Source organism: Xenopus tropicalis, chromosome 4 (assembly GCF_000004195.4).
Source record: "Xenopus tropicalis strain Nigerian chromosome 4, UCB_Xtro_10.0, whole genome shotgun sequence".
Taxonomy (NCBI): domain Eukaryota; kingdom Metazoa; phylum Chordata; class Amphibia; order Anura; family Pipidae; genus Xenopus; species Xenopus tropicalis.
Genome location: NC_030680.2, coordinates 1,873,243 through 1,891,856, shown reverse-complemented (window position 1 = coordinate 1,891,856; position 18,614 = coordinate 1,873,243). Strand labels below are relative to the sequence as shown.

Genomic DNA, 18,614 nt, shown 5'->3' with positions numbered 1-18,614 from the left:
GGATAGAAGTGCAGGTTATGGGAATATGGCTCCTTGATTTACTGCACTGCTGCTCTGTCTGTGACAGTAATAAGGGGAGTGAGAGGGATAAGGGGGTTGCGCTGAGGCAATGAGCTTATGAATGATAAGGGGCAGTTCTGGGGTTCAGCTTTGCAGAGACACCCCCAGTAACCCTTTCAGTGCCAGAGCAGATCAGACGCACAGAGCTGAGGGGAAGGATCAGTAATTAATCACCTTTGTACTCCAGGAAGCTCTGACTCCTCTCTCTCCGCTCAACAAACCTGCTCCAAAGTGAAAGCAAAGATTCCTCTCCTTCTCTGAACTTGGCGATGAGAGATCCGACACGGAACCACAGCGCAGCCTGAAACCTTCCTTCCCCCTGCGAGATGGGCTTCCCAGGGGTACAGGGGGGACCCCCAAACCTCCTCTGGATCCTCCTGATGTGTCTCCCACTGCCGGGAACTGGTAGGATGTCTTTGTATAAACCTGCAGCTCTGTATAGTAATACTGAGTATCTAGTGACAGATCTGCCCCAGCTTTATTGGTTATAGAGAGGCCTGGCCCCTCCCAGTCTGGGGCGGGTAACACTGTGCGGCTCTGTATAGTAATACTGAGTATCTAGTGACAGATCTGCCCCAGCTTTATTGGTTATAGAGAGGCCTGGCCCCTCCCAGTCTGGGGCGGGTAACACTGTGCGGCTCTGTATAGTAATACTGAGTATCTAGTGACAGATCTGCCCCAGCTTTATTGGTTATAGAGAGGCCTGGCCCCTCCCAGTCTGGGGCGGGTAACACTGTGCGGCTCTGTATAGTAATAATGAGTATCTAGTGACAGATCTGCCCCAGCTTTATTGGTTATAGAGAGGCCTGGCCCCTCCCAGTCTGGGGTGTGTAACACTGTGCGGCTCTGTATAGTAATACTGAGTATCTAGTGACAGATCTGCCCCAGCTTTATTGGTTATAGAGAGGCCTGGCCCCTCCCAGTCCGGGGCGGGTAACACTGTGCGGCTCTGTATAGTAATACTGAGTATCTAGTGACAGATCTGCCCCAGCTTTATTGGTTATAGAGAGGCCTGGCCCCTCCCAGTCTGGGGCGGGTAACACTGTGCGGCTCTGTATAGTAATCATGAGTATCTAATAGCAGATCTGCCCCAGGGGGGGCAATTAGTCAGTATATAGAGCTGCTGCAGAACCTCTTCGTTAGTTGGACTTGCAGTGTATTTTTATCAGACGACTCATTAATTATTAATGCAGAAAGTGATATTACTGGGTGGGGCCGGGGGAGGATAATTAGGGGCGGGTACAAGTTATTATTATTAGATACAGTGACATCAGTATAATTTCATTGGGCCGGGCTGGTTACATTAGGGCCTGTCTGTATAATGATCTAGAACAGGGGCCCAAAAGGAAGGTCACATTATAGTTGCTGGTAGGCCCCAAGGTGGAATGCAGTGGGGTCACATTCTGCCACTTTACCCCCCCCCTACATACTGGGGCTTTTGGGTGGGGCCGCTCAAGCTTTCCATCTTTGTAGTTTAACCCCAGTATAGAAGTTTGTCCCTACCGGGCCCCTGTATATATTTTTTCTGCAGTGCAGACTGCAAAGGGGCCATTAAGACGGGAAGTAAAAGGGGCCCCCACTGAGCCTCACTAACACCCCCCCCCACCATGCAGGGTCCCCCCGCTGAGCCTCACTAACACCCCCCCCCCACCATGCAGGGTCCCCCCGCTGAGCCTCACTAACACCCCCCCCCCACCATGCAGGGTCCCCCCGCTGAGCCTCACTAACACCCCCCCCCCCCACCATGCAGGGTCCCCCCGCTGAGCCTCACTAACACCCCCCCCCACCATGCAGGGTCCCCCCGCTGAGCCTCACTAACACCCCCCCGCGCCATGCAGGGTCCCCCACCCAATGGAGGGGAACGGTCAGTAGGGGGAGCACCGGCAAGGGTCGGACTGGGCTGCTGGGGGGTTGGGGGAACCTCCCATTTTTTTCCCAGTGTCCTGGCGGCCCAGTCTGACCCTGACTGTGGTGGATCCCATGGGGGCAAGAATAGATCCCAGGGGGACAAAAGTCCGGGAACCCCTGATCTAGAACCTTTAGAAGATATTAATTATATCTATTCACTTACTGATATATCTCAGGAATAAAAGAGAAATATATAGAGCAGATTTGATGCCGTTATTTAATATAAATTCAAGCGGAAGAAAAAATACAGTTTGGTGGGGAATTTTGATGCCATTTTATACCCTACATCATAAATCTGCCCCTTAGACCTTTTTATTTTTATCCTGGTCCATCTCAGCCAGCCTTGTATTAATAACTGATCCAAGGGGGCCACCGTATCTGCTATTTCTATGTAATAACTGGCATTTACTGGTCACCTGTTTAAAAGCAAGCATCTTATTGGTTGCTATGGGTTACTGCTCCTGGGCAAACATAGTGCCTTTTATTACATATGGGGGTAAGTACAGTACAGGGACAGTATTTCCCTCTTGTGGAGATTGACATGTGGGGTATGTATCTAAGTAGCCCCCAATCTCCAGGGGAAGCTCACCCCCAGGCAGTTAATATGCAGGATCAGGTTCTTCCCATGTAGATATGTAGAATGATACAGTACATACAGATCATTACAGTAATTACTGTTATTTTTCCCCCCTTTCTTGCCATTAAGATGCCTTGGGAATCACAATGGGGGGCTCCCTGGTTAATGCCCTGCGAGCCCATGACGTGTTCATACCCTGCACCATTACTGGATACTCGGAACTGGATCTCACCAAGCTCTCGGTCACATGGACTCTAAGTAATAAAGCAGCGACCAATCAACTCGTCTATAAGTTCCTCTCCCAATCCCCCCAGCCCACCCGGCCCGGATCCTACATATCAACCCCAGACCTGATAACCGGCAATGCCGGGCTCCACTTACCCCGGGTTCAGTTCACAGATGAAGGAGAATATACCTGCACTGTCTTTTATACCCCAGATAAAGCCGTGGGAGAGTCTGCCCTGCAGGTGTCAGGTAAGTGGCTTTTATTTAGTGTTGGTTTAACTTTCCCTTTAGGACTCTTATGACTTTTACCCCATAAGAATCCAATATTCGTAAAAGTTGGGAACATCGTGAGTCAACAGCTCCTAAACTGCCCAGATTTAGTGTAACCAATACTTGGAACTGGCACCCAAAGCAGCCAATCGGCACCTTTCTCTCATTAGCCTTACTGGTTTGGTACAATGAGAGCTAATTGCTGATTGGCTAATATGGGCTGAGTTCCAACACCTGTCTCTTTGCAGTGCAACCAACGGGCACCCTGGCGCCTCCTCACGTTGTCGTGGAGACCGGGGCAGAAAGGACGGTGACGTGCGAAGCCAACGGGTTTTACCCAAAAGATATAACGATTCAGTGGGTGAAGTACCTGAGCGACTCCCAGTGTCTCCCACTGAACAAAGGAACCTGCACCGGCGACCAGATTGAGAACAAAGATGGAACGTTCAATGTCTCCAGTCATCTGACCATTAACCCTTCGCTAGAAGAGGATGGAGATCAATATTCATGTGTTATTTCGCACAGATCCTTGGAAAAGGAAGAAAAGCTGAACTTCACCCTGACTGTAACAAGTAGGTGTTTTTGTCTCAGTGTGAAAGTCAGATTTTAGGGGACTGATAAAATACTTACAATTTAAACACTGAAAAACTTTATTATATTATAGTCAATGTGTAATGAATATAACAAGTCTTTTACTGGTCAGTGGTTGGGACCTGATAGGCCTGTATAATGGGCAGTATTATAACTTTGTTGTAAGCTTCCATTAATGTGCTCTAGTCCCACCCACTGCTTGAGTCACAGACTCCCTGCCCCTCCCCCTGTAAACTTCCATCAGAGTGTTCTAGTCCCACCCACTGCTTGAGTCACAGACTCTCTGTCCCGCCCCCCTGTAAACTTCCATCAGAGTGTTCTAGTCCCACCCACTGCTTGAGTCACAGACTCCCTGCCCCTTCCCCTGTAAGCTGTAATCAGAGTGTTCTAGTCCCACCCACTGCTTGAGTCACAGGCTCCCTGCCCCTTCCCCTGTAAACTTCCATCAGAGTGTTCTAGTCCCACCCACTGCTTGAGTTACAGACTCCCTGCCCCTTCCCCTGTAAACTTCCATCAGAGTGTTCTAGTCCCACCCACTGCTTGAGTCACAGACTCCCAGCCCCTCCCCCTGTAAACTTCCATCAGAGTGTTCTAGTCCCACCCACTGCTTGAGTCACAGACTCCCAGCCCCTCCCCCTGTAAACTTCCATCAGAGTGTTCTAGTCCCACCCACTGCTTGAGTCACAGACTCTCTGTCCCGCCCCCTGTAAACTTCCATCAGAGTGTTCTAGTCCCACCCACTGCTTGAGTCACAGACTCTCTGTCCCGCCCCCTGTAAATTAAAGCATCACAATAAAAGGAAAAGTGAGTAATTTTTGATTTAGAAGCTCAGAAACTATAAAATTAATGAAATAGGGAAAAAAATCTGTCAATAAAGTGATTATTGTTTATTTTCCTTTCAGGACAAGAGGACAAAACCAGCGCAGTTATTGGAACCATAATATCGACACTCGTTGTAGCATTCGCTGTCGCTTTAGCCATCGCTGGTTATGTAACGTTCATCAAAAAGCGTAAGTTCCCCCGATACTGTGACTTTCCCTGTAACATTGGGGTAACAGTCACCCCGCTATAGTTCCAGGGGTACCCAGGGCACAAATAAGCCCTCACCCCAAATCCCCCCCTAACTGGGCTTCAGGCTGGGCCCCCTTAGCCCATAACAAGGTTACAGATATATAGAAACATTGGGGTAACAGTCACCCCGCTATAGTTCCAGGGGTACCCAGGGCACAAATAAGCACCCCAAATCCCCCCCTAACTGGCCTTCAGGCTGGGCCCCCTTAGCCCATAACAAGGTTACAGATATATAGAAACATTGGGGTAACAGTCACCCCGCTATAGTTCCAGGGGTACCCAGGGCACAAGCACTCACCCCAAATCCCCCCCTAACTGGCCTTCAGGCTGGGCCCCCTTAGCCCATAACAAGGTTACAGATATATAGAAACATTGGGGTAACAGTCACCCCGCTATAGTTCCAGGGGTACCCAGGGCACAAATAAGCACTCACCCCAAATCCCCCCTAACTGGCCTTCAGGCTGGGCCCCCTTAGCCCATAACAAGGTTACAGATATATAGAAACATTGGGGTAACAGTCACCCCGCTATAGTTCCAGGGGTACCCAGGGCACAAATAAGCACTCACCCCAAATCCCCCCCTAACTGGACTTCAGGCTGGGCCCCCTTAGCCCATAACAAGGTTACAGATATATAGAAACATTGGGGTAACAGTCACCCCGCTATAGTTCCAGGGGTACCCAGGGCACAAATAAGCACTCACCCCAAATCCCCCCCTAACTGGCCTTCAGGCTGGGCCCCCTTAGCCCATAACAAGGTTACAGATATATAGAAACATTGGGGTAACAGTCACCCCGCTATAGTTCCAGGGGTACCCAGGGCACAAATAAGCACCCCAAATCCCCCCTAACTGGCCTTCAGGCTGGGCCCCCTTACCCCAATGTTTCTATATATCTGTAACCTTGTTATGGGCTAAGGGGGCCCAGCCTGAAGGCCAGTTAGGGGGGATTTGGGGTGAGTGCTTATTTGTGCCCTGGGTACCCCTGGAACTATAGCGGGGTGACTGTTACCCCAATGTTTCTATATATCTGTAACCTTGTTATGGGCTAACAGTCACCCCGCTATAGTTCCAGGGGTACCCAGGGCACAAATAAGCACTCACCCCAAATCCCCCCTAACTGGCCTTCAGGCTGGGCCCCCTTAGCCCATAACAAGGTTACAGATATATAGAAACATTGGGGTAACAGTCACCCCGCTATAGTTCCAGGGGTACCCAGGGCACAAATAAGCATTCACCCCAAATCCCCCCCTAACTGGCCTTCAGGCTGGGCCCCCTTAGCCCATAACAAGGTTACAGATATATAGAAACATTGGGGTAACAGTCACCCCGCTATAGTTCCAGGGGTACCCAGGGCACAAATAAGCACTCACCCCAAATCCCCCCCTAACTGGCCTTCAGGCTGGGCCCCCTTAGCCCATAACAAGGTTACAGATATATAGAAACATTGGGGTAACAGTCACCCCGCTATAGTTCCAGGGGTACCCAGGGCACAAATAAGCACTCACCCCAAATCCCCCCCTAACTGGCCTTCAGGCTGGGCCCCCTTAGCCCATAACAAGGTTACAGATATATAGAAACATTGGGGTAACAGTCACCCCGCTATAGTTCCAGGGGTACCCAGGGCACAAATAAGCACTCACCCCAAATCCCCCCCTAACTGGCCTTCAGGCTGGGCCCCCTTAGCCCATAACAAGGTTACAGATATATAGAAACATTGGGGTAACAGTCACCCTGCTATAGTTCCAGGGGTACCCAGGGCACAAGCACTCACCCCAAATTCCCCCCTAACTGGCCTTCAGGCTGGGCCCCCTTAGCCCATAACAAGGTTACAGATATATAGAAACATTGGGGTAACAGTCACCCCGCTATAGTTCCAGGGGTACCCAGGGCACAAATAAGCACTCACCCCAAATCCCCCCCTAACTGGCCGTCAGGCTGAGACAACAAGCCCAATGTTTGGGGTAAGAGTCACATTTTAGTTTAACACCTTTGGTGTTAAAACCCAGTGTAGAATCATAAAAGTTAAGAATCCAGCTAGGGCGGGGTGAGAATGAGCTTTGAACCCAATTGTGCTTATACTGCTGATTATTGTCTCACAAACAGATTGTTTTAGGTTTATAATCCTCAAATAAATCCCTCATAAAACAAGCAGAACCTCCCCTGAGTGGGATGGAATATAGTGAGATAATCACGCAGCCTCTTTATTATAGTGGTCTTTTATATGGGCACAGAACCCCCCAGTGACTGCTAATATCCTTATCATTTACAGTAGGGGGTACATTATCCCTTATAATACATGAGTGATACTCAGAGTTCCCTGTATAACTCAGCCTGCAGCCTTGTGCCTTTATATGGGGGGCACAGAACCCCTCAGTGACTGCTAATATCCTTATCAGTTACAGTAGGGGGTACATTATCCCTTATAATACATGAGTGATACTCAGAGTTCCCTGTATAACTCAGCCTGCAGCCTTGTGCCTTTATATGGGGGGCACAGAACCCCTCAGTGACTGCTAATATCCTTATCAGTTACAGTAGGGGGTACATTATCCCTTATAATACATGAGTGATACTCAGAGTTCCCTGTATAACTCAGCCTGCAGCCTTGTGCCTTTATATGGGGGGCACAGAACCCCTCAGTGACTGCTAATATCCTTATCATTTACAGTAGGGGGTACATTATCCCTTATAATACATGAGTGATACTCAGAGTTCCCTGTATAACTCAGCCTGCAGCCTTGTGCCTTTATATGGGGGGCACAGAACCCCTCAGTGACTGCTAATATCCTTATCATTTACAGTAGGGGGTACATTATCCCTTATAATACATGAGTGATACTCAGAGTTCCCTGTATAACTCAGCCTGCAGCCTTGTGCCTTTATATGGGGGGCACAGAACCCCTCAGTGACTGCTAATATCCTTATCATTTACAGTAGGGGGTACATTATCCCTTATAATACATGAGTGATACTCAGAGTTCCCTGTATAACTCAGCCTGCAGCCTTGTGCCTTTATATGGGGGGCACAGAACCCCTCAGTGACTGCTAATATCCTTATCATTTACAGTAGGGGGTACATTATCCCTTATAATACATGAGTGATACTCAGAGTTCCCTGTATAACTCAGCCTGCAGCCTTGTGCCTTTATATGGGGGGCACAGAACCCCTCAGTGACTGCTAATATCCTTATCATTTACAGTAGGGGGTACATTATCCCTTATAATACATGAGTGATACTCAGAGTTCCCTGTATAACTCAGCCTGCAGCCTTGTGCCTTTATATGGGGGGCACAGAACCCCTCAGTGACTGCTAATATCCTTATCATTTACAGTAGGGGGTACATTATCCCTTATAATACATGAGTGATACTCAGAGTTCCCTGTATAACTCAGCCTGCAGCCTTGTGCCTTTATATGGGGGGCACAGAACCCCTCAGTGACTGCTAATATCCTTATCATTTACAGTAGGGGGTACATTATCCCTTATAATACATGAGTGATACTCAGAGTTCCCTGTATAACTCAGCCTGCAGCCTTGTGCCTTTATATGGGGGGCACAGAACCCCTCAGTGACTGCTAATATCCTTATCATCTCACTAAATGGGTTTATTTGTTACAGAACCCCCCAAACTCTCTCCCATTACCGGAGCGGAACATTTGGTGCATATGAACAGGGCGACTCTCTCCTGCCAGATCTCTGAGTTCCGGCCCAAACCCGTAACAATTACATTGTGTTTGAAAAGAAAAGGGGGTGACATGGTAGCAATTTACTCCTGGAAATCCGAGGCCCAAACGGATCATTCTATAAAGAGAGCGGAACAGTCTGTGGCTATTGAGTTGGACGAGACGGAGCAGTTAGTGAGTAATGGAGACAGTTCCCTGCCCCCGGCACAGAGGGCGCTGCGAGTGGAAATGATTCCTCTGATAAAAACAAGTAAAAAGCACATTTCCAGCTGCCAGTGCACAATCCATATCACTCCCAGTGTAGAAGAGGACGACGGGGCAGAACTGTCAGTTTGGGTCACTCACCGGAGTCTGAGCCCTCCCATCTCTGTAAGTTGCCCTTTAAAGATAGAAGGAGGTAAGTAAGTTGCCCTTTACATATTCTGTAGCCATTATTATTACTGGCCTATTAGGCTTTCAGCGCACGTTGAAAACTGGTGTATTCTGATCAGAACCAATAAAAATATTGGGGGTTTCACACCACAATGTGTTGTATGGGCTGGCCCACAGCATTCCCACTGGCACACAGGTTAGGGGCAACAGTGGCCTGATCTAATTGCTACCAGTAAGGGCAGGTATAAACACTACTGGCAGTGGGGCAGGGGGGCATCTATACAAGGAGAGCAAATCCCATTCCATTAGGTGGGTTGGTTCTTTTTCCAGTAGCCCCCCCCCCCAGGGAGGGTTTCTAGACTGGCACAGAACTGGGGAATGGGGTCACAGTGCCATACTCACATATTCATATTGTTGGACTACAAATCCCAGAATAATGTAACATATAATGAAGGGTGAGGCATGCTGGGAGCTGTAGTCTAGCAACATCAGGGTTGTATTCTTAAAGCAATATTGCCCAATAAAGCTTTCCCCCAATGAGAATCCCAGCTGATGTGAGTAAATCCGGCTCCCTGTTCTCTGTTCCTGCAATTGGAGTTGGGAGCAATAAGCACAGTTTCCCAGCACTGAACAAGTCTGTCCCTTTATCCCCATGTCTGATTCCTGTGCCATATAATGACGGGAAAATGCCATCATTATCTCTATATGTAAGGTACCAGCAAGGGGCCTGACACAGTGCTGGGAATCAGCATTCTCATTGGTCACTTCTCTTGCATCTATAATGAAGGGAAAATGCCATCATTATCTCTATATGTAAGGTACCAGCAAGGGGCCTGACACGGGGAATCAGCATTCTCATTGGTCACTTCTCCTGCATCTATAATGAGGGGAAAATGCCATCATTATCTCTATATGTAAGGTACCAGCAAGGGGCCTGACACAGGGAATCAGCATTCTCATTGGTCACTTCTCTTGCATCTATAATGAAGTTTTCAGTTAGACAAATTCTCATTGGTCAATTGGTTTCCATGTGTAATTAGGTTGTTCATCAACTTCAAATGAGTAATTTCGGTGCCATAGGACATTGTAGCCACAGCTTTTAATATCTCTTTGTTCTCACTTGGCTTCTAACACCCAAAAACAACTTAATACTTGAATCTATTCTCGTTGATGTTTCTCTTGTGTCTCAAGACTTTCTCTGGATCCAATGTCCCTCATGTAAAACCCAACTGATCCCCTATCCGCCTCCACTATCTGACCTTGTATTTCCTTTCAATATTCAGTGAGCCCCAAGCTCTTCACCATTGTGTTTCCCCTTCGTATCCTCCATGGAGAATCCGTGACTCTAACTTGTCCCATCAATGGGTTCAAGCCAAAGCCGCTCTCTGTTACTTGGATACGAGTGGATTCCGCGGGTCAGCAAACTGAAATCGTCTCTTGGGAATATGGAACAACCAAGATGGATTATTCTAGATATTCTCACTGCCTGAAAGAGAACGTACATGAAGATCATTCCAACAGCTTCCTCAGTCTTCTGACCATGAAGCCGACAGTTAGAGAGGACCATGGAGTGAACTACATCTGCAGAACTTATCATTATGCAACAAACTCCGGAGCAGAAGAAAGAATGGAAATGTGTGTTTTAGGTAAAGAAATCTCTAGATTATAACTAAAAACCAATTTCCTATTTGGGGTGAAATGAGGGTTCGAGTGTGGAAATAGTTATAATGTCTTAGAAATTAACGAGTTTTCTCATTCTGTGTCTTGAGAACTTCAAAGCCCAAATTAAAGAAATTAATCATTTATCTGTTTATAAATCATTATATGTATATAAAACATTGTATTTATTGGAACCCTATCACCATGAAACTGATAAAACAATGTTTTTAAAGCTGGTCATGAACCCAAAAAGTCTTTAAATCACTGTATCATGGACATAATGGGGGGACATAACAGTATAAGGTATTTAGTAACATGGTTTGTAATGGAGGTGGCGCATAAGAGCAGGTATTGGGAATACAGGTATAGTACCCATTATCCAGAATGCTTGGGACCAAGGGTATTCCGGATAAGGGGTCTTTCCGTAATTCGGATCTCCATACCTTAAGTCTACTAAAGAATCAATAAACATTAATTAAACCCAATAGGGCTGTTCTGCCCCCAATAAGGGGTAATTATATCTTAGTTGGGATCAAGTACAGGTACTGTTTTATTATTACAGAGAAAAGGGAATCATTTAACCATTAAATAAACCCAATAGGGCTGTTCTGCCCCCAATAAGGGGTAATTATATCTTAGTTGGGATCAAGTACAGGTACTGTTTTATTATTACAGAGAAAAGGGAATCATTTAACCATGAAATAAACCCAATAGGGCTGTTCTGCCCCAATAAGGGGTAATTATATCTTAGTTGGGATCAAGTACAGGTACTGTTTTATTATTACAGAGAAAAGGGGATCATTTAACCATTAAATAAACCCAATAGGGCTGTTCTGCCCCCAATAAGGGGTAATTATATCTTAGTTGGGATCAAGTACAGGTACTGTTTTATTATTACAGATAAAAGGGAATCATTTAACCATGAAATAAACCCAATAGGGCTGTTCTGCCCCAATAAGGGGTAATTATATCTTAGTTGGGATCAAGTACAGGTACTGTTTTATTATTACAGAGAAAAGGGAATCATTTAACCATGAAATAAACCCAATAGGGCTGTTCTGCCCCCAATAAGGGGTAATTATATCTTAGTTGGGATCAAGTACAGGTACAGAGAAAAAGGAAATCAGTTTTAAAATTCTGAATTATTTGATTAAAATGGAGTCTATGGTAGACGGGCTTTCCGTAATTCGGAGCTTTCTGGATAACAGGTTTCCCGATAAGGGATCCCATACCTGTACAAATAATTCTACTTTACCCTATAAATAGACAAAAAAAGTAATGTGATTTAGGATACCATGGCTGTTGATGGTAGGGTTCTCCGGTTCCTCAATCCGGGTCATTATCTGCTGTTCAGCTGAAGACCATTGTGTCTCTCTAGAAGTTTAGATATGAGAATTCGGTGTATCCCCAATAATCCCGCCCAAAGGGAAGTGTATGTATCGCTGTCAATTCGGCCATTGAAAGGGCTAAAGGGTCTTCTCTTGCACTTTGCAGCTGTTCCAGAACTGAATCAAATCAAGACGTCACCAGAGATTCCATGTGTTGGGGAAGAGATGAAGTTCTCTTGCAAGATCCACTCCTTCCACCCACAAAACTTGACAGTTTCCTGGTACAAAGAGAGTGAAGTCTTGTCAACGGAGAGCAGCACGACTGTTGCTAATGATAACGGGTTGTTGAGTTTCACCAGCTGTATAACATACAGACCCAGTGTGATGGACATTGGGAAGAGGTTCCGGTGTGAGGTCTCTCATCCGAGTCTCCAACATCCTAAATGTGTTTCCTGGGAACTGAAACATCTGGGTAAGTAGAACTTTATTCAACCTTTACTACATTCTGGGTTCTGATCTTGGCACCAGAAGGGTTGTTATAATGATATTTCAGTTCCTGCGGTCTCATAGTCACCTTCACTGTCTTTCTGCTCATATTACAGTTCATAACCCGAGTGTAAGTGATATAAAATGCAATCCTGAAATTCTGGAGCGCAACCAACCGGCAGTGTTATCGTGTATTATAAAGGATTTCTATCCTGAAGACCTCGCCATCCGCTGGTACAAAGGACTGGAACCTGTCTCTTGTAATAATTACACAGAGGTCCTACAGGAAGACACAACATCAGGATTTTTCTCCAAAACCACAGAAATGTCGTTCATTCCATCCATCAATGACCACGGGACAGAGTTCCACTTGGAGGTTACGGCCTCTGGGGAGGTTGTCAAAAGGACAATTTGTATAGAACTAAAGGGTATGTGTAACTGGGCAACCTGATCAAGGGTAAATGGGAGCCATTTTGTCTACTGTGTTTATTGAGAAATGGGCTTAGCACAAACCCCCTTTTAGCTAGATCTTCCCACTGGGACAAAACCACCTTCTTTGAATCCTTGACTTGGGTTATGGTGTGAGGGGTTCCTATCTGTGCTGTATCTGTTCATAAAGGCTAATTGTTCATGTTCATGGCTGAAGCAGAATGTCAAGGGCCCTTTCTCCAAAGCTGCCCATTCACATATCAATGAAGTTGTATAAATCGATTTTTAGTATGTGTATGGTGGGCCTCCAAGCTCGGCTGATATCCATGTAGTGTAGATATAGGATATAAAAAAAATATGGCAATTTACTGATGCACCATATCTACCAGTGTGTGCTCTCCTAACCAGAGGCACTGGGTTATATCAGGAGAAGATTTAAGAAGAAGATAGAAGATGGTATATGGTAGATGTTAGAAGGTAGATGGTAGAAGTTAGGAGGTAGATGGTAGAAGTTAGAAGGTAGATGGTAGAAGTTAGAAGGTAGATGGTAGAAGTTAGATGGTAGAAGTTAGAAGGTAGATGGTAGAAGGTAGAAGGTAGATGGTAGAAGGTAGATGGTAGATGGTAGAAGTTAGAAGGTAGAAGGTAGATGGTAGAAGGTAGATGGTAGAAGTTAGAAGGTAGAAGGTAGATGGTAGAAGGTAGATGGTAGAAGTTAGATGGTAGATGGTAGAAGGTAGATGGTAGAAGGTAGATGGTAAAAGTTAGAAGGTAGATAGTAGAAGGTAGATGGTAGAAGGTAGATGGTAGAAGGTAGATGGTAGAAGTTAGAAGGTAGATGGTAGAAGGTAGATGGTAGAAGGTAGAAGGTAGATGGTAGATGGTAGAAGTTAGAAGGTAGATGGTAGATGGTAGAAGGTAGATGGTAGATGGTAGATGGTAGAAGTTAGAAGGTAGAAGGTAGATGGTAGAAGGTAGATGGTAGAAGGTAGATGGTAGAAGTTAGAAGGTAGATGGTAGAAGTTAGAAGGTAGATGGTAGAAGGTAGATGGTAGAAGTTAGATGGTAGATGGTAGAAGGTAGATGGTAGAAGGTAGATGGTAGAAGTTAGAAGGTAGATAGTAGAAGGTAGATGGTAGAAGGTAGATGGTAGAAGTTAGAAGTTAGAAGGTAGATTAAACCAGTCTTGTTCTGAGTACCGGGTGATCCTGCTGCTCTGAATAGATAATGGACTTGGCTTCAGAAAACAAAACAATGCCAATGGGTGACAGTCAGGGGAGGACACTATGGGACTACATGAAGTATAAACAAAGGGTCAGAGTTGATAAAGGGAATGGGAAAATGGGCTAAAATCACATGACTGCAGAAAAGTGACATTTTATTATATGATAATAGTTTCCCTTTAATTATTTTATTTAATTACAAGAAAAGAACGTCATTGATGTGGGATTTTTTTTTCCCACTATTGTAGGGACCCCAGTCAGTTCCCAACCCATTAGGGACCTGTGTATTTTGCCATGTTCCAATATGAGTAAATGAAGAAATAATACTGAACTGATCCTTATTTATATTTCAATATGTGTTACCTTTCAGGGCTGCCACAAGTCAAAGATATCATTTGCAATAAGCACCCCCCAAAATATGGAGAAGAACTAACCCTAAGCTGCGAGGTGATTGGATGCAACGCCCGAGACATCACAGCGGAATGGCGAGAGAACGATATTCCCATATTTCCCAGGAGAGAAATGAAAGCAGAAACCCAAATACACGCAAATTCCATCTCCTTCCGCCTCATACTGACGCCCACAGCAGAGCATTATGGGAAATTATTTACCTGCCTGATAAAGCACAAGGATTTAATGCACCCAATTAAGAAGAATATCTCCCTGAGGCTGCCGGGTAGGGAGAACTGACCCATCCTTACAGGTCTCAGCAATAAAATAAATTATATTTTTTTAACTTTTTCTCGTTTTCTCTTCCAGATGTGCCGCCCACCTTATCCGAAATCACAGTTTTCCCCAAAAGACCTGAGGCCAACAGAAGAGCCTCCTTCACTATCTCCATCTCTGGCTTCTCACATAAAGGCCTCCAAGTCAAGTGGCTGAAATCCTTCACTCCCCTTACAGCGAATATAGAGACCACAGCGCCCCTAGCAGGAAGGGACGGGTTATACAGTTGCACCAGCACATTGAGATACACCCCCACCGACAGCGACCATGACAAGTTCATCCGATGTGAAGTCACTGCCAACAGGGAAATCAAGGGGAAACAGTTCCAGTTATATCTCAGGGGTAAGGTCCCGAGTCCTGTTTGGGTCCCAGTTATAGGAGCTTCATTGGAGGCCAATGGCTCCATCCAAAGGCTTCCAACCCCGGGGCACCAATAACTGCCCCTCTGCATTCATCATGGCACCAGGGAATGTCTGGAAATATACACACAGTGGGGCAACATTGTCCCATCATTCCCATCATTCCCATCATTCCCATCGTAATACCGAACTCACTCACAGGAATCCTTGCAATAGTCTTTAAAGCCAAAGTTTGTATTTGTTTAAAAAAAAAAAAAAATGATCATTAATTCCCATAATTATCCATTAGACTTTTTTCCAATTTTTCCCTTTTTCAGTTTAATCATTTCTATAATTTTATTTGTAGGGGATGAACCCAAGAGCAACCTAACCCCGACTGGTAAGTAATATTCCCAATAATGTCAAACTCCCCCGTGTACAGAATTGATTCAGATACATGTATGGTAGCATGAGGAGTTGCTCTCACCCACCCTTGAATCCCTGCACCCTTGCACCCCTGCACCCTTGCACCCCTACACCCTTGCACCCCTGCACTCTTGCACCCCTGCACCGTTGCACCCCTACACCCATGCACCCCTGCACTCTTGCACCCATGCACCCCTACACCCATGCACCCCTGCACTCTTGCATCCCTGCACCCATGCACCCCTGTACCCTTGCACCCCTACACCCTTGCACCCCTGCACTCTTGCACCCCTGCACTCTTGCACCCCTGCACCCTTGCATCCTTGCACCCTTGCACCCCTGCACCCTTGCACCCTGCACCCTACACCCTTGCACCCCTGCACCCTTGCACCCCTGCACTCTTGCACCCCTCTACCCCTGCACCCTTGCACCCCTGCACCCTTGCATCCTTGCACCCCTACACCCTTGCACCCCTGCACCCCTGTACCCCTGCACCCTTGCATCCTTGCACCCTTGCACCCCTACACCCTTGCACCCCTGCACTCTTGCACCCCTGCACCGTTGCATCCTTGCACCCTTGCACCCCTACACCCATGCACCCATGCAGCCCTGCACTCTTGCACCCATGCACCCCTACACCCATGCACCCCTGCACTCTTGCACCCATGCACCCCTACACCCATGCACCCCTGTACCCTTGCACCCCTACACCCTTGCACCCCTGCACTCTTGCACCCCTGCACCCTTGCATCCTTGCACCCCTGCACCCTTGCACCCTGCACCCTTGCACCCTACACCCTTGCACCCCTGCACCCTTGCACCCCTACACCCTTGCACCCCTGCACTCTTGCACCCCTCTACCCCTGCACCCTTGCACCCCTACACCCTTGCATCCTTGCACCCCTACACCCTTGCACCCCTGCACCCTTGCACCCCTGAACCTTTGCACCCCTGCACCCCTGCACCCCTGTACCCCTGCACCCTTGCACCCCTGCACCCCTACACCCTTGCACCCCTGCACCCTTGCACCCCTGCACCCTTGCACCCCTGCACCCTTGCACCCATGCACCCTTGCACCCCTGAACCCTTGCACCCATGCACCCTTGCACCCATGCACCCTTGCACCCACACTTCTACTTCATTTACTCTAATGGGGTTCACATGAACGTAGACGTGTTGAGGCCAAACTGTATATTTACCGACATGAATAATAAAATGGCAATTACAATATCTTTTCCTAAGCAACAGAAGGAAGGAAAGTTCCAGTGCAAAAAGAGGTAGAAGTGGGGGAGATTGTGTGTGTGACCCCCCCCAGCCCCAGGGAGGGAGAGGCCGTTACCCTTCAGTGCATCATTAGAGGGCAAGATGCACAACATGGAGACTTCTCCTGGAGTGACGGGATGTTCCCCATTGATGAAAGCCAAATAGACAACTCCAACCTCCCTGATGGCTCCGGCTGTATCTCCAGGGTCACCTTCACTCCTGAACATGGCAAAATAAGGTTTGAGGCCACATTTAACTTCGTAACCACGGAGAGAACCTACCTACTGCAACTGGTATGAGATGTATAAGTTACTGGGGATCTACAGACATTGTACAGACTGTAGCAAACGCTCTTCAACAAGCTCAGGAGAACCAACCCAAGAGCCTTCAGAGCACAAAGCTAATGACTATGTTTATTGTATTGAGTTACAGATCCATCCGCTGAGGCCAATTGTGGTCTCCAATGAAAATTGGAAAACAATTCAATAAAATAATGGGATGTAATGAGGGTGCGACGCCACAATACAAAGACAACCAATAAATACCCTTCTCTCAAAGCCAATAAGGAAGAGCAGTAGAACCTAATGGAACTGAGTGTAGGGCGGCCCACGGGGGATACAAATGTCTATTTTATATTGCAATTTATGGGCACAACTGGTTATTATTACATTAAATGGGCGGGGGCAGGATGGCTTAATGCCCTTTACTCATTGCTAGGGTGGGGCAGTCCGACTGTGTTTGTCTGATTGAAGGGTAAAAACTATTGTTCGACCAATAAACCAAAGAAATAGACAGAGACTGAATACTCGGAGCGTCTAATAACAAACACGAGTTGATCCTGAGCCGCTTGTTAAACAAATAAATGGGAATTAAATATATTTGTATCTTCTGCTCTGGATTCTCATCCTTTTATCTTCATTTTTATTCTTTTCTACGTCAGTTTCTTTCTGTCGTTAAAGAATAAAGAACCTTTGTTTTGTGTTTGTTTTATTGTATATTTGTTGTTTAGTTTCCTAACTGTTGCTGTGATGCTGAGCTGTCTCGCATTGTTATTATATACAACTGGGGAGACTGGGGGAGACTGGGGGGACTGGGGAGACTGGGGGAGACTGGGGGGGACTGGGGGGGACTGGGGGGGGACTGGGGGGGACTGGGGGGGACTGGGGGGGACTGGGGGAGACTGGGGAGACTGGGGGGACTGGGGGAGACTGGGGGAGACTGGGGGGGACTGGGGAGACTGGGGAGACTGGGGGGGCTGTGGGTAGGGGCCCATCTATCAACATTTATATACAAATAGGAATAAAAAGAAGAATAAAGTTTATCGCTGCTCATTGGCGTCTATGGAATTATTTATTATTTATTTATTATTATCTCTTTAGGGGTTTTATCCACTTAATTTTACTACATTTCATTTGAAATGCTTCAGTCTGATTGGGCTACTGAATTGACCAGATCTGATTGGTCAGATGGATAAAGCCATTAACCTTGCAGAGGGATCTCTGAATGAGCTGCTCCTTTTCTAATTACAGAAGGCTCATTAATGCCCCAAATCTCACGGAGTTTATTTTGCTCGTCAGTAACAATTAGGATATAAATAACGAACCCCTCAGGACAGACAGACATTACAGACAGACACAGTGTTGCTCCCGAGGGATGTGAATGTGTAAGGGGAATACTTATTATAGTGTGTTGCCCATAGCAACCAATCAGCAATTAGATTTGAACGTCACCTAAAAGTTAGAAAACAATGATCTGATTGGTTGCTATGGGCAGCCTCCCTGGGGATGTTGGCTTATAATAAAGCAAAGTAAAACTAAGGTTCAGTAGAAGCGCTGAGCACATAAAAGAGGGTTCTTGGGTGGAAATATAAGCTTCAGGGGTGAGGGAGACACTGGTCCGAACCCCAATAAGCAGAGAAATATAAGCAGTTAGTTAAAAATAAAGTCTAATTTATTTCACATTACATCACCAATGAGA

At 46.5% G+C, this 18,614-nt stretch overlaps 1 protein-coding gene across 2 annotated transcripts; it reads left to right on the top strand.

Annotated features, from left to right (window-relative positions):
• The first annotated feature begins 217 nt into the window (after positions 1 to 217).
• Positions 218 to 17,621, top strand: LOC100498173. Of its 2 annotated transcripts, none has more exons than XM_031900339.1 (12): positions 218 to 465; positions 2,675 to 3,019; positions 3,289 to 3,612; positions 4,534 to 4,641; positions 8,323 to 8,784; positions 10,043 to 10,405; positions 11,913 to 12,218; positions 12,349 to 12,660; positions 14,255 to 14,560; positions 14,644 to 14,952; positions 15,316 to 15,348; positions 16,623 to 17,621. In XM_031900339.1, the coding sequence occupies exons 1-12, from the start codon at positions 387 to 389 to the stop codon at positions 16,934 to 16,936; spliced, it is 3,261 nt and encodes a 1,086-aa protein (XP_031756199.1). In that variant the 5' UTR covers positions 218 to 386; the 3' UTR covers positions 16,937 to 17,621. The 2 variants fall into 2 exon arrangements, with proteins under 2 accessions (XP_031756199.1, XP_002941109.3); XM_002941063.5 differs by having other exon boundaries at positions 219 to 465; positions 16,617 to 17,621.
• The last annotated feature ends 993 nt before the right edge of the window (positions 17,622 to 18,614 follow it).

Excerpts from the sequence above, each read along its gene's own strand:
- LOC100498173 (XM_002941063.5), top strand. The coding sequence starts at position 387 with ATGGGCTTCCCAGGGGTACAGGGGGGACCCCCAAACCTCCTCTGGATC. Across the intron at positions 10,406-11,912 it reads AATGGAAATGTGTGTTTTAG|CTGTTCCAGAACTGAATCAA; the intron begins GTAAAGAAATCT and ends TGCACTTTGCAG. Across the intron at positions 12,219-12,348 it reads CTGGGAACTGAAACATCTGG|TTCATAACCCGAGTGTAAGT; the intron begins GTAAGTAGAACT and ends CTCATATTACAG.